The sequence below is a fragment of the Apteryx mantelli genome, chromosome 6 (assembly GCF_036417845.1).
Source record: "Apteryx mantelli isolate bAptMan1 chromosome 6, bAptMan1.hap1, whole genome shotgun sequence".
Taxonomy (NCBI): Eukaryota; Metazoa; Chordata; class Aves; order Apterygiformes; family Apterygidae; genus Apteryx; species Apteryx mantelli.
Genome location: NC_089983.1, coordinates 16614865 through 16638549, shown reverse-complemented (window position 1 = coordinate 16638549; position 23685 = coordinate 16614865). Strand labels below are relative to the sequence as shown.

The following is a 23685-nucleotide window of genomic DNA, read 5'->3' as shown; positions in this document are numbered from 1 at the left end:
TGTTATTTAGCAACTGATTTGACATAAAATTCTCAACTTTGAAAGTAGTCTCGACCATGCTACACAACTCATTACTTAATAATTTCACACAATTGCAGTCAATGATTATAGTACACAGGAAAAAAGGTATTAATAAGTTAGCAATAGTTATTTGTGATACTGTAAGTAAAAGCAAGGCTTGGGAAGTAACAGCATGGTTTCTATTCAGCATATTATCTTGCTGATAAAATATTATGTAGCACAGAAGGCTTTTTCTATATATCCATATAGCTAAATCATTTTTTTCTCTGTGATGAAGTATTGCATCCGGCTTTTCCTGCTGCATTGGAAGCAGCCTGCTTCCATCACTGTATGTTACTGTTCAACTGCCAGAAATAGTTAAAAACTCAGACCATTCCCAATGTATGTTTAACAATAAGCTATATGATAGTATCATTATTAATAATAATTTTTGCTATAAGCTATTCAGTAGGGTACTTGTTTGCCAAGAATGAGTAAACAAACATTGTTAACCTCAGAATTTTTATTAAACAGTTAAGAAGGACAAGGTCACACTGATTTCACTGAAACAGGGGCAAAATACATATCTCAATCAACCTTCCTGAAACAGAACAGCTGTTAGGAATATAAGCTCTTAGAATAAAATAAATACTTTAAAGATCTTGAAATACTGAGTGCTCCCTCCTCTCAGAGATCAGCATGAGCCCACTTCTTTCTTCTGTATTACAGTAACAATTTTATGCTTCACATGAGTGGGGAGGGAGGGAGTCACCACCAGTGTTTATGGCTTCTTGAACAACATCACTGGTAGCTAGTTGTAATATTGCACTCTGTAAATCTTTCCTAAAAACACTGGGCTTCAGTTTTTGCTGTTTAATTCTATATACAAGATTGAGTATTAGCTTACAGAGCAATGCATCAAAGGAGAAAGGCAGATCTAGTAATAGGCACCCACTCAATTCAAGTATGTCAGCACTGTTCTCAGAGCAGCCTGGTTCCATGTGGGATACAGTTCAAATGTCAGAAATAGGAAAAAAAGTCCCTACAACTACATACAGCAGAAGTCATGTCTCTGACCATTTGTAGAAGAAAACTGTACATAAAACCAGTCTCCCTAGCACTGCACAATGCAAGAGAGTTAATGCTAAAACTATCATTTTCCATCAGTCACAACCCTCATCATACAACTGCATAAGTATACAACATCTTTTGAGCCATTCTTATATTTCCACTGCTCTGATAAATAAGTGACAAGTTAAAGGCAGTATCTCTTCGCAAGTCTGTCTGATCAGTTTCTATACCCTGTAAGAATAATGGTTAAAAAAGTTATCTCTCTGCAAAGATAGTACAAAACTGAAACATGAGTAGATTTAATTGGAATCAAGTAATCTATTTATAGTTTACATAGGCTTTGAGTTGCATAGAAACAAAAAAGTAGTATTCCTTGTGCCCTCCCTCTGTAATGAGTTTCCACCTTTTGTTAGTCACCAAAAATTATATAATTACATACCCAAAACAGTAGCTGTAAATTAGGTAGCCAACTCATAAAACAGGAAAGTAACATCTTAATGTGTGTTTGTATGCGATGTATGTTTCTATAGTCAGAATGTGACTACTGCATATCTTTTACATGGTAAAAAGATTGCTGCGCTGAACTCCCCATCACATGTTAATGACTAACTGCCATTTTCTTACTTTACCAACTCTTCCAATTTTCTAAATACTTTTGTAATTTTTCTACCAATCCATGCCAAAAATAAGCAAAAATTTGCTCTCAAACCAGACTTTTATGTGTATTACATAGCAATTAGGATCATCTGATACAGATTTCTTAGAGAAAAACCATGGCACAGACACATTTAGTCAAGTTCTTAATCTACTATTGGCTCATAATGCTCCAGCATGCAGCTTTATAGCATTTTAAAAACAGCCAGTTATAGTTTATGGCATGTAGTCTATACTAAATATTATTAATTTTACTATTATTAATATATAGTATTATATATTAAATTCACATATTTATTCAGGTGAAGTTGTTTAGCAACCTTTTTTTGTTTCTATTTCGACCATATATTAAATCCTTCAAAATATATAATCCTTTGAAATTCCCACATGCATAAATGAAGATAGGTGACAATCAGATTCGGGCTTTTAATCACAGAGAATTTCTGTGTCAGTTAGAGGAAATCTAAACTACATAGATTTTATGTACTCATTTTATCTATCGTTGAAAAATCACTAACACTGACCTGACTTTATTCTCTGTACATAACTTATAAAGAAACAGTACCTCTACGATGAGAGGAGGAAGTTCAAGTACTTTCTGGTAATAGTGGATTGCCAGGTGCAGTAATCCCAGCTGGTGAAGGCCACGGCCAAGGTTATAGAAAGATTCTTGACATGGTCCCCGCAGGTCCAAATACCGGTGAAGGAAGGAGAATCCCTGTACACACATCATGCACATTGTGAGTGTTCCCCCTCTGAAAAGATGACAGTAAAATACACTGGCAAAAAGGTGTCAATCTTTTTTTTTTTTTTTTTTTTTTTAAACTTTTGGTCCTTGCTTCCCCACAAAACACACGCAAGTTAAAGGCAGAAAAAACAAGCAGTCATTCAGCTGCCATGCCACATTTGATTTTTGAGACCATGAAAAACCTGCTCTGGCAGTCTCATGCCACTGATGACAATAGATAGACAGACAGACATGTGCGTGCATGTGCGTGCACGTATACACACACACACACACACACACATAAGCCTAGCTTGTGTTCAGAAGAGCTGCCCATTTTAATAAAGAACATACAGCCAACGGAAAAGCTAGAGCAAGATTTTATTAAAAAAAAAAAAAAAAAAAACTTAATCATTCCCCCCTTAAAAAACAACAAAAACCCCTTCATTCCCTTTCTTCACTCTTTGCCTTGGATAACAGCAAAAAAATGGTTTAATTCTACAATTTCTTGCCGAACTTCATGAAGAATACTTCGAAATATCATTTCTGGAATGTAAGTTCGTTCCTTCCTTGATCTTGTGCTCCATATAAAAATTTACTCCAACACCAGTTATCAAGAGATGTTACTAGCAGATCATTTTATAAAGTGGCCAAGAATAAAATCATTAAATAAAAGCACAAAAAAATTCATAAATCCTAAGTAACAGGCAAGAGTCTATCTCACTTCTTTAAGCCAGCAGATGTTTCACTGCTAAGTCCTCAGTAGAATTTGAAAGAGAGCTCGAACCCAGCAATTCCAGTGCTATACTTGTAACAAATTTAAAGGGAAGCATCCTGCAAGTGTTGTTTTGCTTTTATTTTAAATTAAAATATATGGTCATATATTTAAAATATATGACTAGCAGAATCCCGAGCATACAGTCTCCTTGCCAATATTAGTTGGAGTACCTGCTCCTCCTATGCAGCACCCTGCAACGTGCACAACACAAGCAGAAGGCCACAGGGACCAGGCCTCTATTCCAGCAGGTGTAAGACAGGGCAATGCTTAAAAATAACAGGTCCAGGCACCAGTGGAACAAACTGGTCTCACTTACACATTGACATGCTGTAAAGCAAGACACGTTTTGTTTCTCATCTGCAGGATGCCACTGCCTACCAGCTTGGGGCGTTATGGACTATTCATTATTCAGCGTTTGCATGATGACATAAAGGTGAATGGCTTTAAACCAGAGCTACCTCCTGAACAGAACAATGGGCGAAAAAAGGGGCATACGGTGTTATTTTAGATTAAAATTCAGCATTTTATTTTACATTCAAGGAGCCCTGCAAGAAACTTAAGAGATTAAGGCAGAAGAGACTAATTCAGAAGGGAAAATTGAGAACACTTTTCCCCCCTCTCCTGCGCAGTAATTTACATTTCATTTTGCTATCTGTTTGGAATGTGCCAATTCTGTTGTAAATAGAGGCCTTTCCTTCCAGAGGCAATGTTGATAATTGGAGAAGATGATAGCCCCTTCAACATGAGGGATTAGTTCAGGCACAGACAGCTAATCATCATAACTTAGGTCACCAGTACGTCATTGTGGCTGAACTATCAAGCAACCAGAACAGGAGCAGGAGAGGATACAAAAATACCTAGTGTAGTGAACAAGAAATGAGAAGAGAGAAGGCAAGGAACCATATTACCAGAGGGTGACATAAATAGGACATTTTTCAAGTACATTATAAAAGGAGAACATAGCAGCCCAGATAAGAAAGGCAGACTTATTAGAGAAAGAAGTGGCTAGAAATATTAAAATTAGGCCAAATCTTGCAACCTCAAAATGCTTTAAAGTTGTATACTGACATAATTCTTCTTGTTTTAGAGTAGCTGAGGACCTACAGCTCTTCTGTCAAAAATCAGTGAAAGCTCCAATTTTTCAGCAACTTCAGAAATCATGAGAGCTCAGGATCCCTACCATATTCTGCCAACTGGGAGCTCAGTGGCCACCGGAATTAAAACAAATTTCAAGTTAATTAAAAATACTGATGGAGAGTAGAGGAAATGACTTCAAAAATCCTGTTGAGGAATGATAAGCCTGTGGTTTATTGCTGGAACTGGTGGATTTACAAGGAAAAAAAAAAAAAAAGGAGGGTGGAGAGAGAATATAAGAAAGCTGAAAACTGAGGGTAGCTTGAACCGGAGTTTACAAAATCTTTACAGTGAGAACTATACAGAGGCACCCAAAAAAGGGGAAAGAGAACAGGAAGACAGAAAAAAAATGCCTTTGAAATCTGAAGTTTACTTAAACTATGCTGTTTGAGAGATATGGCCACTCAGGACACGTGGCATAGTTTCTACCCTACAACACTTTCTAGAAAGGAAATAGCAAGTATAACACAGCATTTGGGGGGGGGGGAAGGGGAGGAAAATCCAGGATACAGCCATCAAGACTGGAATTACTAATATTTTCACAAACAGCTAGTAGCTGCTAATGTGTCATTCTACAAACACAGCAGAACAAGCTACTTTTAGTATAAAGGAGAGGAGATCCTGATGCATATAAATACTGTTCACAATTACACTCATTTGTATTCATGTTCCTTCAGTTCCCTCTTTTGAAATGCCATATTAATTACTACAAGTTATTTAAACCATTTAAGAATGTTGTAGCCATAACTGTCTATGCAAGATATGAATCTCAAAAGTCAGGACACACTATAGGTAAAAATAGCCACATTAACTTACCTGTACTAGAAGAGCATGTCTTTTCAACACATACTTCTGAGAAGCCATGTGGATGAAAGTTAAGCCAATGCAAAGACTGTACAGGGGTTCATCTGGGTTTGCACGGAAGGCTTGCACATACTGTCCTAAAAGCAAATAGTTGAATCAGGATGTTTGTTTTGAAAAGCAATCCCTGAGAATTTGGGGGGGGACCCCAATTACTCAAATTGGAAGTGTGAAGTAAGAAAAGAAAGAGTTTAATATAACTACATCAAAATACATGGGGAAAAACATTAGTGAAAAAGGATTTTATATTTTCAGCACTCCCTGGATTCTGAAGCAAGAGTACAAGCTGTGATATAAGAATGTAAGCAGAAAAGAATTGGACACAGAAGGGAAAAAGTCCTTGCTGGGATTTACATCCTAGAGCTGTTGAGAATTACTGCTGCGTACAAACATATCTGTTTTGAAAGTCCAGTTTCATTATTTTGATTGAATTATCACTGTTTACACCAGCCGCATACAGTTAGTTTTCTCTGCCCTAGCTAAAATAATTATGCAGTACTTAACCATAAACCCTTTGTTGATAAAAAAATCAGTATTACTTAAAAGCAAGAAAAGGGAAGTGGTATAGCAAAAGATACCCTCACTATGTAGAATCTAGGACAATATGACCCTTGGTCCATGACTAAAGCTTTTATATAGTACAGCAATAAGTAGTAGCTGCTACTAGACTGCTATGGAACATGCATATGTAGACACATTTTTTGGTTTTGTTTTTTAATTAAGAGCTCCCCAAACTAATCACTAACTCAAGAAGCAGACTGCATATCAGCTAGTTATTGCTTCTTTTCAGTGATTATTCATTTGGAGACAAAACAGTAAAAGGAGCTAAGCTCTTCAGTATGATCTTCATGGGGCTCTGAACCTCCCAAAATTACAGAGTATTATTTGAATCACGATCACTGCTTCTGAATAAGCACATCCAGGTTGCTTGAAGAGAAAACATCTTATTGGCTTTTTATTAAAAAAAATTAGTAGAATTAGTTCTAGCAGCACACGCATTTGTACAGTCTTGACATTACAAAATGAGCCTTTTTCATTAAAATGTCAAGTGATCAGTCATGATCAGCCATCAGACTGAGGATAACAGGATTCCCCTTGAAGTCAATAACAAATTCTCACTTTAGAACCAAGCAGTCACCCCTGATTTCCAAGAGGGACAAGCCATTTGGGGGTCCAGGTTTAGAGCCTGTAACAGAATACTGCCAGGTCAAGAGAACTCAGCTCTCCAAAATTAGGCCCCCTTTAAACACCATCCAGCCCAGCCCCTGAGGATGGCAGTACTCAAGATAACCACTGTGCGTGAAACTAAGCCTGTCTTCTACAGTTCCCATGGTTCACAGATGGCGTGGAAGGCAACAGTGCAGATCCCCTGCAGCACAACTGTCCCCAGCACATAGCGGTTGTGGCAGCAGGAGGGCTGGACTTTAAAAAGCAGGAGGTTTATTTCAAAGGTCTGCTTAAAGTATCCAACTGACTGTATTTGCTGTTAAAGAACAAAAAGGAAAGAAACAGATCAACTTAATTACCAATAGCCTTCAATTATCTTTAAAAGTTGGTTAGAAAATTTAAACTACAAGAAAGGTGTGTTAAAGTTGGAATATGTCTGCCTCATTTGTATTAGCAAAACTATCTAGCAGTGCTTTGATTTGGGTACTAAGTAATTAAAGCACTAAATTAACACTATGAAGCTGCCTACCATTTTCTGACATATGAAAAAAGATATTTTATTAAAACTGTTTTTTCTCTAGGGGGGGGAAAAAAAATCACTAAGGATAATTAAGAACATGAGAAAGTTGACGTGAAAGGAATACAGAAACACTACCAGACTTAGCATTCTCTAATGACATTACCAAGAGCATGCTTGAAACTGCCAGATACAAAGGCATTATGCCCATTTAGGACACAGAGTGCATGATTATCAGGATTTTTCAGCATTAATCGGAGACAAAAGCGATGGTGACGGACATCCTGAGACTGCATAGTGACTTGATTGAAGATGTTCCAGAGCTGCGGTTTATTGACATTTTCCATTACCATTATTCTACAGAATGGAAAACATACAAGAAATGAGTAAACACTACATAGTAAACGTTACATCTGCGATAGAACTTCAGTCTGGAGAAACTTAGAAGAGACATTCGAAGTGCCAACGGCAGATTCGTGACTGAGGCAAAGTTTAGAGAGAAAGACAGAACAAATAGTTCTGGCCAAATGAAACAACCCACTGCATTACACATTTTTGGGGAATCAAAGGCTACCACAAAATCCTTTCAGTTTCAATAGGTTTATTTGCTTTAGGGAAACCTGGAAAGCATTAGTCTGGTTCTTTTAGAAATATTTTCAGCAGCTGAACTACAGCCTCAGTGGAAGTAATTACAGAACAAATTGTTCTACTTTCTCAACTCCCCACCTGATATAATTGTAAGCTTTTCTGAAGTTCTTGTCCAGAATTGCAGCAGAGAGCCCGAAGTATTCCAGCTCCTTGCGTTTTTGCCTATCGTCATAAAATGAATAATATTCCAGTGAGGAATCCACAAGTAGCTCTGCCTCCTTGTACCGGGAGAGGTCACACAAGGAATATATAGCCTTCAGGAGGAGGTTCCACCAGTCATCTTTTGTCAGAACACTTGTGAGAACAGCAAAAATTGCTGAAAATAAAGTCAGTAAATTGAGAAAATTAAAAACAAAGCAGCTAAACTCTTGGAAAAAAAAAACAAAACAGGTGCATATGTCAAGCTGATCTCTTCAAAAATATATGAGCATTAACAGGTAAGATAAAGTTTTTTTGTTTGTTTTTAAAAGAACAGTTTAAGTGCAGTTTGTAAAATTCCAGAAAAAAAAAAAAAAAACAATCAGAACTTGGGAAGAAGTGGCAAGAAATGCACACAGTTCAAGTTGTAAACATACTACAAATACTCCTACTACACCAAATGATGCTTAAGAATTGCAACCTGGTCCAAACAAATTTGGACCAAAGTCACAACACTTAAAACATGTATTTCTACTATTCCATAGAGTTGCATATATAATGTTTGCTCTGAGGGGAATATTGGACCAAATGATCTCCAAAGGTCCTTTTCAGCTTAAGTTTTTCTGTAATTTTAATTGTTTTTCCCTGAATGGGGAAATTTCCCTTAGGTTATATTTTCTCAATTTTTGCTGCCTTCCTTGCCCTGTAAATAAAGCAACGTTAACATGAACTGCATAGATTTAGTATGCAAAATAGCAATGTTTGTGTTTTGTTTTTCAGAACTAAGGAGTTAAACTTGTTGCTTTGTTTTTAATAAACATTTGTTACCTTTGGCATCACAATTTGCTGTCTCTTGGTCGTCATTGTCAGAAATTTTATCCCTTGACACCTTAATAAGATAGAGGTGTCTCTCTCCAGATTTGGAGCTAGATATCAAACACACCTGAGCTCTGCTCATTGCTACCTAGAAACAAATTTAAGGGCAGCATTTCAGATTACACAAATACATCCTAGAACATAGACAGCTTCACAGCCAATCCATCTGGCTCATGTTGCATTCCAAAACAGTCTGCAACTTGGAAATACACCAAGGCAAAAACAGGAGAGACAATATTCCCACAAGGGTATTATCTCTCCATTGCTTCATGCTCCAGTGCAAACTGGGCTATGCTAAAGGAAGATATAAACTCTCTAAAAAAACTTAAAGACTTCCTGGGATTGGAACTTCCTTGTCAAATCAAGAGTATGTGCATATACACATAACAAGAATGATGCCTTCATGCCCATATTAGTTTTAGAAATATGTGGATAGTCAGCTACCCAAACAGTGTAACAGAGGCCATCTTCACCTGTAACCAGATGGATACACTGGAGATCTAAATAGTCCCCTTCCCACAAAAAGGGCACAAACCAATTAACACAAAACCACCAGCACCACTGTATTTACTGTCTGAAGAAGCTAATGCTTCTTTGCTTGTCTTATAACAAGAAAAGGTAAAACTAGCAACTTTAAATAAAATTAATTTAAAAGAGATTTGTTGAAATACGTTATTTACAGAAAAATAAGTTTTAAGAAAGCACTACGCTGACTACTAAAAACGTAGAGAAGCAGCTTAGTATTCTGCATTAAGAAACAGGAAAAAAGGAGTTGAAATGGCTATATTAAAAATTATACTCAAAAATAATGCTCCGTTTTGAACACCACAGGCATATATATCAATATTACAGGCCCCTAGAATTAATAAGGTCACTGCAGGTTTATTATCTAATAAAATTATGAAAACATTTATATATTGAAAGCACTAGTTTTCTTGACAAGTTTGTTTTTTATCTTAAACCAACTCATAGCTGTCCAGTATGTTAAAGCGTAGCTGTAAAGATTAACTTACCTTCAACAGCATTGCCAGCATCGTAAGTAAAGTATCTACGTAACCATACATTTTACCTTGGGAATACAACAGTGTTGAACGGTGGAGCAGTAACTTTAATTCCTAGGCAATATTAAACATGGTTATTTAACCACTGGCACAAAAAGCAAACTTATAAAACAAACACAATTTTAACTCAATACAGTACAAATAAGGCTGTAAAAATTTCTTGGAAGTTGTAACAATCTTAGCAGCAGCATATGAGATTGTCACAAACTTCCCTGCAGTAGTTATTGTTTTATACTCTTGAATTTCAGAGAGCCCCTGCATAGCTCTTACCTACAGTGAAGGCGCTTCTAGGAAGTGGATAACGGAGCCTCTCCTATGCTATCAATCAGTAGAAGCCAAACCATGTAGCTGGTATGTAGCAATTATTGATCAACATGATGTAAAGTGACTGGTGTCAAGACCAGTTCCCAGTAGCCAAGAGGCTGCACATCACACAAAGTAATCAGGTGGGAAGCAGAAATACCGCCAGAACGGTCAGAGAGAAAGAGCCTTGAGGAACCATCTCTGGCACTCGGAAACGAATCCTTCACTCTGCTCCTACGGCTCACCAAGCTATAGTCTCAGTCTCTGGTCCTATACGGTTGGCATCTTTTACCACCATCGTAGTTTAGCGGAACAATATATCCTAATTTGAAGCGCAGAACATCTTACCCACCTGCTGGGCCGCATTAGCATCCTGAGCCAGCGTATCTGGATCATACATTGGTTCTAGAGCCTCCAGAGCTTTTTCAGGCCGACCCAGCTGCTGCTGAAGTGTTGAAAGTGAGATTCTTGCATCCAAATGCAATGGAGCAAGATCAACAACTTTGGCATAGCTCTCTGCAGCACGCTCCATGTGTCCCAAAGCCTTCAAGCACTCTAGAAATACCATGCACAGCACAATATGCTTAAACAGCAGAAATAGGAGATTAGAAAGTTAGCAAAATAGTCCGCATCATAAATGTTTCAGATGGTCTTCTAGTAAAAGCCACCCAAAACATGTATTAACAAATTCATAGTATTCAGAAATACGCACTGATGCTATAGTGTTGCTTAAACAAAGCAGTATCAGTTGACACAGAATGGAATGCAGAATAAGTGCTGTTCACTTAAATGAAAATCAAGTATTTTTTAGTTGAAGTAAGTTTCAGTCTACATGAACGACAACAAAACCCTCCAAGACAGGGTTGTCATGTCAAATGAGAATTAGTATTTGTCGGACTACACTTGGGAGTGTGATATTTGCATTGAACATTTCAGTGATCTTAACTAACGGGAGCTGGGAATGCTCAGCACTGTGTTATCATCTCTCAGGCCACGCGTTCAGCGGTCCTGCTCCTTCTCACCCGCGTGCCGAAGCCAGACAACAGCCAAGTTGTATCGTTCAGAACAGACAAGGGCACTCAGGAGAGGCAGCGCTGAGTTGTATTCTCCAACATCCAGAAATGCCTCTGCAACATCCAGATACAAGTCGCCCATCTCTTCTGGATTTTGTTCCACCAGAGTGGTCAGAAGAGGCTTTAAAAAAAAAAAAAAAAAAAAAAAAAAAAGGCCATGCACACACAGTTACAGAACTAACATTTCTTTAAGATCTGATTATTGGAAGTTACAATTTTTATTCTATTTGCATTCTGAACTACACATCCTTTATCTAAAATGTTAGTTTAAAAGTGAAAAATAGAGATTGGAGTTTCAAAATTCCTGAAAAAGCTATGTTAGTCATATTTCGCATCCTTTTCACATCCAGGGGGTGAAAGTGCCCATCAGTGATGAGTGCAAGAAATAATTTTTGTAAATAGCAGTTTTTAGAGTTAGCAACTTTAGGGCTTAAAAGCAAAGAAAATGTGTTCTTCAGCGTTCAAGAAGAAGAATAGATATATGCAGTGTGGTCCGGGGCCTGTCGCAGCACATAGGCTGTGATTTACTGTCCTAATACTTCCACTGGAGGAGTAATTTATCTAGCTGATTAGTTAATATTTATAAGGATTAGTATTTCTACCGCTGGAAACTCCACAGCTAATCTCACTCCATCATGACTGTGAAATGTATGCTAACAAAAGAGGTTCACTATGTCTCCGTTTGGGAGAGGGGAGGAAGCAAGAACTTCCCCAGCCCTCTCAAAGACCTCAGTCAGACCTTCAGTCACCTGAAGATAGGAAAAACGATTTGCTTGTTAATTAGAACTTCCCTCAATTTCTGTGTTGGTATCTACTTACATTGAGTGGCTCTAGGATGTTCAAGTGAACCAAACACACCATCAGCTTGACCGTAATGTCTATTGGAACCCCCTCAGGTATGCAGCAGCTAACTTTCTCCACAGCTGTGAGGAAAAAAAAAAATTCTTCCTGAACCCACAGACTTTAACAAGGACTTCATGGAGCTCCACATCCTCTCCAGGCTATATTGGCTCCATAGAAGTTATCCCATTCTCATCAACTCCTGCAAATGTTGGTGTAGGCACTCCCTCTCCCCTTCTGTTGCTTCAACTATCAGGGAAGAAGTAACTTCCTACTTTCTGTGACCCCAATCATCTCACCCAAAATATCGAGCACTGTCAGTTTGCATTGCTTTCAACTGCAGGATCCTGTAGGATGTGCTCAGAGCCCTCCTCCTCCGTCATAAGAGGTGCTTGTTTCACAAAGCTTTCCTTTAGCAATTCATGCACCTATACCCTCTTCTCCTTACTTTCTCAAGGAAATATCCTGTAATAAGCTATTTGTCCTCATTAAACTAAGTCCTATATATCAGGGATCTGGCTCTATACATTGTGAAGTACGTATAACTACAGAATATAACATCTCACCTGACTGTATTCCTTCTAGGTGTTAACACAACCATGCTACATGAGACAAAGTGGCTACCCAAGACAATGTTACCAAATTAAAGGTCACACAACAAAACTTCATCATCATATTTCCTGCATATTCAGTCACCAAACCTCCATAAGTACCCTGTTAAAGTTTTGCTCCACCTTGATTCTTCCCCCAGATATTCACAGGTTTTTCAGGTTATAACAATTATCCTTTGATTTCTAACATAAAGCTTCACTATTACCTTCCAAATTGACATCCAATTATTGCAGATCACGATACGCAAATTAATTTCTCATTCTCTGAACGTCTTAATGCCAAGCAGATAGTAACTATTCAACTGCTGATAAGTTTTTACAAATCATTAGAAAAATGAAAAATTTTTATTGCAGAGTGGTTAAGTCCTTGGAGGATGCTTTTGACTTCAGTGGTGGCCAAGGTTAGAAGTAGTAAGTTCCGAGTAAGGCACACAGCGCACAAGGAACCTTTTCTGGATCAATCCCCATTTCTCTGCTCTTAGAGAATGTTCTTGATTTTTATGTGATTGCAACCTACCTCCTGAGTATATGGTCCATTCACAGACTTTTATCAAATTCTAAAATTAGATTGCTTACCTGTAGCATTGGATTCAGTAGCTGGACGATCTTGACAGTCAACTACTGCCTCCTGGTTTTCCTGAGCTTCAGTCACTGCTTCTGTATCTTTTTTAAACAGAAACAGGTTATTCTCAGTAACACAAGCTAAGCAAAGAGTTATTTGATTTTGAATCCATAACCTGATTAGCAGCCTGCAGTTGTAAAAAACTGAAAAGTGGACATTCTTTTGAAGGACAGCAGAACAGGAAGCACTTAAAATTATAAAGCAGTGTCGAGTAGGGGGAAAATAAGCTTCTGGGTTACAAAAAGCTTGTCTTAATAAATGACATACCCCAGGTAATTTGTTACACTGTGTGCTTTAATTCCTAAATTCATAATAGTTTTACTCCTTATAAATAATCTCCTAAAAGTCTCTATCAGGTCAGCTTTTTACACCATGTCCACTGTCCATTTATAGTTCATCTGCTCCATTAAAGCAAAGAGTCAACAGAATTGTCTTATACCTACATGGGGTTTGGACTTGAAACTGGCTGAAACAACTGACTGGTTTAATCATAGAAGAGACTGCCTCTGTAAGAAGTTGACATTCTGTGATCATTCTATACCCCAAATAGAAACACTTTCAGACCTGATCAATGACTTTCATGAAGCAAATTTCTCTAAGAAAGCCTATTTTGTGCAAGTCAAACACAGGCTAATATCCCTAGACTTGCATACATAACATTTAAATTTGTAGTAACAGAAGTAGAACTTATGAAGAATATCAGTCTCAGGTCAAAGGTTGATATTCTTGACTATAGATGCCACTAAGCTTATAGGATTTTTTTTTTTTCAAAAGCTATTTAGCTGGAAGAAATAACTGGCCTGATGTGAACACTCAGTGGAATGTTTAGAACTTTAAAAGGCCTCCAGTTGTCTAGAGAGCAGTCCTTGTCCCTAATGAGTCACCAGGACTAATTGGACATCAGATAATATCTTATAGAAAGCTGATGTCATGCCACGTAATTCATTAAAACACTGAAGAGTTTCAAAACAGAGAAGCTTGTCAACATGCATCAAAACACTCAAGAGTCTAAAAAGTAAAGGAAGGACTATTACATATTATATGAACAGCAAGGTCCTACTAGCCACTTGTTAACTATTTACCTTTTTTCTTGTCAGTAGGACCTTTTTCTGATACTTTCTTTTCAAGTACAATTCCTGCAAAATCTGTGATAACCTTAAAAGGGGAGAGAGAGAGAAAAAAAAAAAACAACACACACACAGAAGAGTAACTTAGATCATTTTGAAGATTTAAAAGGATATATGGGGGAACCAGCTCATATGGCAGTTGTTTTGGACAGGGTTTCAGAAAAGACATTAGAAAAAAAAAAGCTGCGTTTGTTTCCCATGGGGTTAGCTGACAACATTACCCAGGAGTCTGACCACCTCATGTCTTTGTCCACTTTTTGGGACTACTTAGATGATCAAACAAGCATCGCTTTAGCTTATACAACAGTTATTTTCATCATAATTGGAGAAAGTATTTAACCTTTTTAGCTTCTTAGAATGCCTTTTAGTAGGGGGAAAAGGCAAGCAAAGCACCAGTAAACAGTTATGTTCTCCACAGATCTTTCCAAAGTGCTCCAAGTACTCCAGTAAATTTCTTAGGCAAATACAGTTTTGCAAGGAAGCTGTATGGTCTGTCTACAGTCAGATATTTTATAGCAGCCTTAGTCATACACCATGACCTCATTAAAACCGGTACTATTCAATAGAGCAATTAATACAAAATAAAATTAAATAAAAAAATAATAAAAATCAAAGAGACGACTCAAAAAGCATTTGCCCGTGGAGGGGGAGGAAGAATGCACCACTGTAAAGGACTGTTGGTCTAAGACTCAACGCTGTCTGGTATTTTTGTCCATGAATTAGAAAGTAAGTATTTAAATCATTGCTATTGCCAAAGCAGAGTGATAAATAAACACTCAGAGTAAGTGACACTCAGAAGAATAAACCAAATGACTGAAATAAAGTAATTACCAGCTCTGTTTACCAGCTCAAATAGAGACTCAACTATCCAGGAGCAAGAAACCCCATCACAGGAACAGAACTGAGGAGAATCACCAAGAAGAAATGGTGGGGACAGTTTTACCTCCAAGTACAGCATTGGTAAACCTAGTACCTGAGTACTGTGCACATAGAATTGGCTGTTTGGTTTTTAAAAAGGAACAGGTGCAGAGAAGAGTTATAGGAATTGTTTGCAGGCTAAAGTTGCTTTACACTGACAGAACCAGATCTAAAAGAAATCTTAAAAAGAGAGGAGGAAAAAAAAAAAAAAGTACCTTAATAACAGCAAATAAGAACCTTCACAAAGAGAAAGTCCCAGCTATTAGTGTCTCTTTAATCTATCTGGGAAAGTTATAATAATGGTCAGATGCTGAATACATTTCTCTCAAAGCTAGACCAAATCAACTGGGAAACTTGCCTCAAAAGTGAGGGCAACTAACCACTAGAAGAAACTGGGAACAGACAAGCAATCTTCTCTAATTCCTGATATCTTAGATTCAGGATATACTGTCTTTTTGGAAGGGGTGCTTGATGTTTAAAGCCTAAATTATTAGTCTTAATAAAAGTATGCCAGGTAAAGCATAAGGATCTAGTTTTGAACCACTAGACTGTTCAGTCTCATTCTTTTAACATTCACCTCGGAAAATGCCCTTTGCTGGTGGTACAACAGACACACAGACCCAACTTGTAGGTCTCCTCGGGCTACTTAGATCATGGCAATGGTTGAGGAGGAGAGAAAGGACCCCAAAACTTTCCACCTAGCACAGCACACATCCCCAGTCTATTAAATCAAGCTTTTAATTTCAATGCTAATTACTACAAAACTAGTAGAAGGTATTCTGTATCCAATCAGCTCTGTTGCTATAGAAACACAACTATTTAAGCACTACAGGAATATAAAATGCTCATCTCGATGGGCAAAGAGGTGCTGAACACTATACCCAAATGCAGTTAGTTCTCATACCGCCAGTGCTTTGTCATACTGTTTGGAAGAAATATATAGTTCAGCTGCTATATTAACATCCTCCATGGATACGAGGCTCTGGTGTTTAGTAAAAGCTTCTTCTATAATCTCAATAGCAGAGGTAACATCATTGGCTTCATAATAACTCCTATAAAATATAGACAGGAGATACTTATTATTTGAAATAACTAATAATTCGTACTTTGAATGCTAGCAAAAGGATTTTCATATTCCTTTGCTTTTATTTTTCTTTGCTTATTAGAAAGTTTTTATTCAAGACAACAAATTACAGAGACAGCAAGAAAGAGGGTTTTTTTTCTAAACACAACTTGTGATAATTTTATACATTTCAAATTACCACCGTTATTTTTCCTCTTCATGTGGGCACATTACCAAGTTTTCATTACAATATCCACCATCTTCTCCACCCCAAGTTTCAACAGTGTATTGGATTAACCTGGTTTCAGAGAAACCTCTAATAACACTATTGTTAAAATACACTTTGCATTTTTTGCAGCATCTCACAAGCAAGAACATCAGTAGACTTAACAGCTGGCCTTGAAACAGCTTTCTACAAACTATGCACGAGATAGTAAAAACTACGATAAGAGTTACACGCTTTAAGCATAAGCCTCCTCTGTTTGAGGCAAGATTCTATGACTTGATCTGCTTTTACCAGAAGAAATGGGGAGGGGGTAGATTTGTATTTCCTCCATGAACAAATCACAATCTGAAATACAAACTGCCAAACAGAAAATTAAGTGGCTTAATTGCACTATTATACAAGCATGTTAAACACTTAGCTTTTCTACAAAGCAAGCAGAGATGGCTCTGCAAACAAGTGAAGAACAGATCTGTTGGCAAAAAGTTTCCAGGTCTTCAGTAACGTTATACAGAAATAACGTATTACAGTCATATACAATTTTACATAATGGGTATTTCTTCAGTAATCAGTATTCACATTTTATTCTCTAAGAGAATACAAGACAATGCATCAATCCTGGATAATTCCCACAAGGTTTTGGAAGAGTTGCGATAGTTGGGGGCGCATGACTATGCATCTGTGTGGGTCACCCCCAGCAAAAAGGCTGCAGTCTTTGATTTCAGCTGCATATCTGGCCTGAATCAACTGCAAAGCTTATTAGCATCAGTTTTTGAGAAACTCTGGAAAACTGAATCATGCTATTCTTAAGTCCAACTTACTTTGCCATGTCTCTAGCCAACTGCATGAAGCGCTCTCCATCAGAGGGAGATAGGAGATTCAAGATACGCCTGTAGCCATCCATAGCCATCTTATGCTCCCCCAGCTGTTCATACAAGCTTGATCTCTCCCACAGATACCGCACATTGGTTGCATCATACTTCAGAGCTGTAACAACAAGGAAAAGCATATTAGCAGGTTAGTTTAGAACAAGGCAGCAATGGATTCTGTATCCACCTGCCTGACTACCCAACCACCAAAGCCCTAGCAAACATCAGTGTTTTTTCAGGAGACATAAGAGCTACCAGGAAAAAGCAGTATTTACATCCTGAAAGCAGCAACCCAGACTGTGTAACATACATATGCTACTGGTGAAATACATTCAACTAAGATGCTCTTCTTCCCCCAAAACATAAGATACATATAACTTGCTCACTGGCAGAATATTAATGGACATGTTATTACACCACAGCTTTTCATAAGGGAAGAACATTCTACTTTAAAGATTCATTACTGAGATACCAAAATTTGGACAAGAGGTATTAAGATCTTGGCAAGCTGCAGCAAACTAAATTAGAAAACAAAACAGAAAAGGAAGTCATTGCCATTAATACATTAGCACCTAACATAGATTTTAAAGTATTAAAATAGTTGCTACGTTACCTTTTGTGTAGCAAAAAATAGCTTGTTTAATATTGTCCTGTTCTAGTGACATTTCTGCTAATCTAACCCACTCTTCAGTGTCACTAGGATTTAAGTGAGCTGCAATCAGTTCAAACTGTAATGACTTCTCCATATCGCCCTGGTCTTCATAGATCATGGCAAGAGTGGAAAATGGCTCATGAGCAAGAGGAGCTATTAAAAAATAAAAAGAATGATTAAGAATTATTATTTTAAAAACCAACTTGAAAGCAAATAACTTGCCTTTCATTAGAATTATATGAAACATCAACATTACTCTGTTAAAAATATTCTGTTAAAATTCAGAAGAAACTTCCAGTCACGCTTCCAGTTCCTTTTTATACGCAAATAAACAAGCTGACCGAACCTAAACACAGATATTTATAGCATTTTATCTACATTAGAGGTTAAGTTGATAGCCACTTATACCTTAGCTTACAAGGACAATAGAAATAAACTGTGTGAAGCTAAGTAAGGGCCCAGGCCTTTGCAGAATTAGGGGGCCAGTTTCTTTTTTATACGCAAAACTAAAAAGGGAATGCACTGAGCATATTGTTAATTCCACCCTACATATATGATGACATTCCTTGTACTGAAGATTTTCATCATCAGTGAAGCTGCACCGAACTTCCCGATGTACAAGGCAATTTCACCTTATTCTTAAAACAAAATATTCTCAGCATTCTAAAATACCTTGTCGAATGATTTCCATGCACATTAGAATAGCCTCCTCACGCTCTCCTCGAGCAAACCTGATATTGGCTTCTCCCATTAGACCCCTCAAGGCACGAGGGAGTTTGCTGCGAGGTCTTTTCTCCTAAATGGAAAGGGGATAATATTTCTATTGATGTTTCAGTTGTGCTCAAATTCAGAAAGTATCACACTTGTTTTCTACATAGTCTATTAACAAATTATTTTAGTACTAGTGATATTAAAAGAACTGAAATATTTGCTAATTTTTTTTATAACTAACAGAGTAACACTGATATCTAGGATAAATAAAATCTAGACACTGAAAAACTCACTTTGTTATTTAAGCTACGTACTCCTAACATGAAAATTTTTCGAACAGTGATTTGCAGTAATTTTCTAAAAAACAAAGACACAGGATAACAACATAAGTGAAAATATCATACATGGAATTATTTTCAGGCAAGTTTCTCAGCAAGTAGCTAAAACCATGCAAACTGCCATTTATTTACGATGCTTCAGTACATACAAAGAAGTTTCACAAAAGTTCTGTAAGTTTAAATACTTGCTTTCATCATTTTCTTGGTCTCTCGATTAAGTACCATCTCCAACACAAAAACATCTCCAGCCGTGGGTTGCTCAGGAGTTTCTTCTTCTTCCTCCTCTTCCTCCTCTTCTTCTTCTTCTTCTTCCTCCTCATCCTCCTCCTCATTTTCCCCAAGCATGGATGCAAAGACACGATGGACTGATTTACTGACGCCATCTGAAGTTTCTCCTGGTTGAAAAAGAAGCAGAAAAGGTTTGTAATATAATCATGAGTACACACTATTTTATCAGGACAAGTGCAGAGAAAACGAGTTCTTCAGAATTAGTAGTCCATTTGAAACAGCTATTCTTTAAGAAAAAGGCCTGCAGAAATGCAGAAGAGTTTTCAACGATCTCTTTGGCTTTAAAACACTGTGCTGTTCATCACCAACGCTTAGTATCTCCCAGGCTCTAACATTTTTTGGATATTTGAAATGAGAGCATGGAGGGACACACTGAATGAAGCAACAGTTTATTCAACATTTTTCCCTCAACCCATACAAGAAGTGTATTAAGCAATTTTCAGCCACTGAACTGGCTGGCTGGAATAAAGTTTTTCAGCTGAAGAGGCTAAGTGAGCAGATAATTATACTGAATAATAAAGCAGCAACCAATTTTTAGAAGTAACCTAAAACAAGGTCTTGTAACCTTTCTATCCAAGACAAAAAGTACCTTTTAACTCCTGTAAATGACAAATCCAGATTATTAACATTTCTCCAGAAAAAAAATAACAATTTTTTTTAATAAATGTTTAAGAATATGATGCTATCTGCCCAAATTAAATATGCTTGAAACATTAAAAATTTTAACAGTTTCAACATTCTTTTAATTGCAACTTTTCATTACTAACTTAACTGCCCACAAGTGTACTTTCATGCAAAAAGGACTAAAACTCATCATTTTTAAAAGGTAACACTTCATCTGCTAGACACCAAAGCATGGAGTGTTGAAAGGTTTCATTCAGGGGATTAGGCATCTGACAACATAAATTTGGGACTGAAAAACAGATCTGTCTATCAGGTACTGTTTGTGGCAGCATACGTCTGTACAAGAGGGTCTTGCTACCACATCAGAGTTTATGCGTTTGAAAGCCTTCAGAATATATTTGGTTGTTTTCATTCTGACTTAGGTATTAAGTATCTACAGGAAAAAGGAAAAAAAAAAAGAGTCTGGTTGTAATGATAACTCTTTAAATAACAATAAACCTTATCTATGCTTCCTTGGTTCTAAAGGCTGCTCTTGACATTTTTGTGTTCTTTGTAATTAGTTCAGAAATAACACTATTGCGCAACTGTATTAGGATATGGGGGGGGTTTCTTCTTAGATAAAGATTGTGTGCATGAAAAAAAATGTATAATGGAATGGCTGGAATACAGAGCAGAAGACAGCAGCTTGGAAGTATTTCAGAGACATAAGCAAAAAGGAGGGGTCAGTATGGAACCTCAGAGATCTAGCTCCAACAAGATTGCTAGTGTTCATTTTCTGTGTTTCTAGGATGAGGTCTGGCCATACTTTTGGAATGGAGGTACCAGTGAGACACATTTTATGTGAGGCAATTCAAGGGTTGGGTTTTTTTTTTGATATTTAAAAGAAAAGACACTGGAGAATGATGAGAACTTGCAGTAAAATTAGCAAGATGAGTCCAAGAACCAACACCAAGAGACCAAAGACCACATTTTGCTAATCTGCAGTATTGGCAATCTCATGAGAATATGCAGTGCGTGGAGTACAGCTTTGAAAAAGATGTTTGAAACAGGCTGTAGCGCTCTAAGTTCCAAGCTCAACTCCAGAATCTGAGGCATGGGAACAATAAGCCGTGGTACAAACTAAATAAACAAAGAAGTGCTTTTCCTACTGCTTCCTGCAAGTACAGAAAAGTAGTTATGTTTTTTTTGGCAAGGGATTTGATGGAGATATTGCCACCCCAGGAACTGCACAAAGAAAACCAGCCAGGGAGAGAAAGGAGAGAAATTACCCTAGACCCTCTAAACAGGTCAAAGGATAAGGTTGGGGGGGGGGGGACGGGACACATGGCAGCAGGCAGCTCATTATACATATTTTCTTTCACTTCAGATGACAGTAGAAAGATGACACTCCTACAGTAGAATCAAATATTCTGAAAAAAAAGGAAATCTCAGCCAAGACGACTAGCAAAGAGATGAAGAGGGGAAAAACAAAACAAAACACTGCTAGAAGACTTCCTGAGACAACTTAAAAACCTCAAAATGTGTTTGTAACTTTAGAGAGAGGCAAGAACAGAGAAAACATGATTAAGATGTCAGGAGGAGAACAGATGGAGAGTTTCCCAGAAAAAGATGACTGTGACTGTCTAAACCCAGCCCTTTAAAAGCACTGAACAAAATTAAAGCCTGGATATGAATCAAAATATTCTACAAAGATGGACGTTCTAATAACATGTTTTGATACCCATAAGTTCAAAGCAGCAGCCAGGTATTTATGCAAAGTCAGGTATCAAAGAGCAGGTGCTTTCAATGATCTTTTAAAAATGTTTTTCATTAAAATGATCATGTTAACATTTACCATCTGTTTCATCCTGACTTTGGGATTTCCCAGATCCTTTTCCAGATGAAGATGGAGCATCTATGTCTTCTGCATTTTCCTCAGCAGATGCATTCTCTCCATCCTATACACACCAACAATGTTAGTTATAAGCTTTGCAATATCACTTCTTCCCATTTCCCTGATCTTTACAATTGGCATTTAAACTACAGGTTTCCAGGTTTTGCACTGCTAGTGAAACAGATGGAAAAAACACTGTATTTTTAAGTCAACATTATTTAAGACATTTATATTCTCAAAGTGAAGTGATTCAGAAGGTGACTATTCACGTTAATTTTGATTGAAGCAATGAGTCCATTGCTCATTTGACATTACAGTGAAATAAGATGACATTGTTGATTGTATCAGGAACAAACATGTCACAAATGCTTTTAGAAGTCTGCCTTTTTAAATACAAAGTGAAATATCAAAATAACACTTCTTAATGCAGTAATAAGGTTGCCCTGAGAAGTCCTTGTCCTTTCATGACAGCCAAGTTCTGCTGAACTCTCTTTGAAAGCTAAGAAACACAGACATTAAGTCTCATTCTGACAAGAAGAGGGCAAAGTTAACTACTACTCTCCCTTCAGTCAAGCATACAGAATTCCTCCTAGAATTGTAGTTTCATCAGCTTACTTTTAAACACAAAGCCACGTCTCCCTCTATTTACTCCTGCCAAGAAACCACAATGACTGCTAAAAGGAGTCAGACTGGATCTCTTCCTTTGATCATACACACAAGATGGTGGGAAAGCAGTAGTGGTATACACTAGATGACTTTAAACCAAAATCTGCTTCAGTTCATTCCTTCAGCCTAACCCAGAAGAATGTAACATGGGTGCCTGAAGGTAACTCCTACCAGGCAGCTCCAGGGAGGTAAGCTACGTCAGCATAAACTAAAATGCTGCATTCACCACTTTTTAAAGGTTTGAATTCCCCTGAGTAACATGTTCTACCAGTACCTAATGACTTTTTAAAATTAAAGCTAGTTTCTTATTTTTTTTAACAGAAATTAATAATTATGTAGGCAGATGTAATTAAAAACTAAGCAGCATTTAACAAAAACCTAGGTAACTAAAAGCGAGTAAGCCATGCAATTCCTTAAGTGGTCTGCATCTTGCCAAATGCTTTGATGTAGGGGAAATGTTAAAAAAAAGCTGCAGTCTGACTCATCTGTAGTATATAACTGCTAACAGAAAAGAAAGGATTCACTGACTTGTCCCCATCCTAAAGGGCTGACAGTTTCATCTGCAGTAGTTATAATCTGGAGCTTAAGGGAGGCAAAACTACTTCTCCCTCATGTTCTCCTGACCATCCCTCTGCTCTCCTCTCTGTCACCTTCCCCTCCCTTTTCTAGCACAGCACCGAGGATGTGGATACGCCAGGGCAGACAAGTCCTTTCCGTGTCACCTGCCAACTTTCCCGCAGAGCAGCTGCACTAGCTCGTTACCCCGCTCCGCTCCCAGCCGCGCCCGGCTGCACAGCGCCCCACGAGGTCCAGCCTGCGCCCCCTTCCCCCGGGCTGGGCCCCGGCGGACCTGGTCTCCCGCGAGCCGCAGGCCTGGAAGGGCGGCACAACCGGCACGAACGTGGCAGGCGAGAAGCCCAGTCAGCTCCGCACCGCAGAGCGGGCCCGACCCCCTGCCCCGCCGCGGCGAGGAGCCCAGAGCCCCCCGGGCCGGCGGCGGTGACCAACAGCCCTCCCCGGGGGCACTCCCGACCGGGCCCCCGCGCCCCCGCAGCGGGAGCGGCCCGAGGCCCGTGTCCCGCTGGGGCAGACGCACCTTCTCGTGGCTCTTGCGCTCCTCCCGCCGCCGCTCGAACTCCTCGAAGGAAATCTTGCCCTCCAGGTAATCGATGAGCTCCGGGCTGAAGCCCGACATCGCGCCGGCACGCCCCAGGCACAGCCACAGCAAGCGGAAGGGAACTTGTTCGATGAAGGA

At 38.2% G+C, this 23685-nt stretch overlaps 1 protein-coding gene across 6 annotated transcripts; it reads right to left on the bottom strand.

The window, feature by feature from the left end:
- Window positions 1-518: 518 nt before the first annotated feature.
- Window positions 519-23685, bottom strand: GTF3C3 (general transcription factor IIIC subunit 3). Of its 6 annotated transcripts, XM_067298912.1 has the most exons (19): window positions 23527-23682; window positions 21726-21828; window positions 19169-19374; window positions 18603-18726; window positions 17892-18083; window positions 17231-17396; window positions 16028-16175; window positions 14161-14233; window positions 13033-13119; window positions 11825-11928; window positions 10955-11126; window positions 10285-10487; window positions 9582-9683; window positions 8521-8656; window positions 7633-7870; window positions 7073-7263; window positions 5178-5302; window positions 2291-2443; window positions 519-1302 (listed from the first exon to the last, which is right to left on the bottom strand). In XM_067298912.1, the coding sequence occupies exons 1-19, from the start codon at window positions 23623-23625 to the stop codon at window positions 1180-1182; spliced, it is 2745 nt and encodes a 914-aa protein (XP_067155013.1). In that variant the 5' UTR covers window positions 23626-23682; the 3' UTR covers window positions 519-1179. The 6 variants fall into 6 exon arrangements, with proteins under 6 accessions (XP_067155013.1, XP_067155014.1, XP_067155015.1 ...); XM_067298913.1 differs by lacking the exon at window positions 9582-9683; XM_067298914.1 differs by lacking the exon at window positions 519-1302 and having other exon boundaries at window positions 2300-2480; window positions 23527-23685.

Excerpts from the sequence above, each read along its gene's own strand:
- GTF3C3 (XM_067298912.1), bottom strand. The coding sequence starts at position 23,625 with ATGTCGGGCTTCAGCCCGGAGCTCATCGATTACCTGGAGGGCAAGATT. Across the intron at positions 8,657-9,581 it reads TGCTGGCAATGCTGTTGAAG|GTAGCAATGAGCAGAGCTCA; the intron begins GTAAGTTAATCT and ends ATTTGTTTCTAG. Across the intron at positions 5,303-7,072 it reads CAGTTTCAAGCATGCTCTTG|GACAGTATGTGCAAGCCTTC; the intron begins GTAATGTCATTA and ends ATTTGCTTTTAG.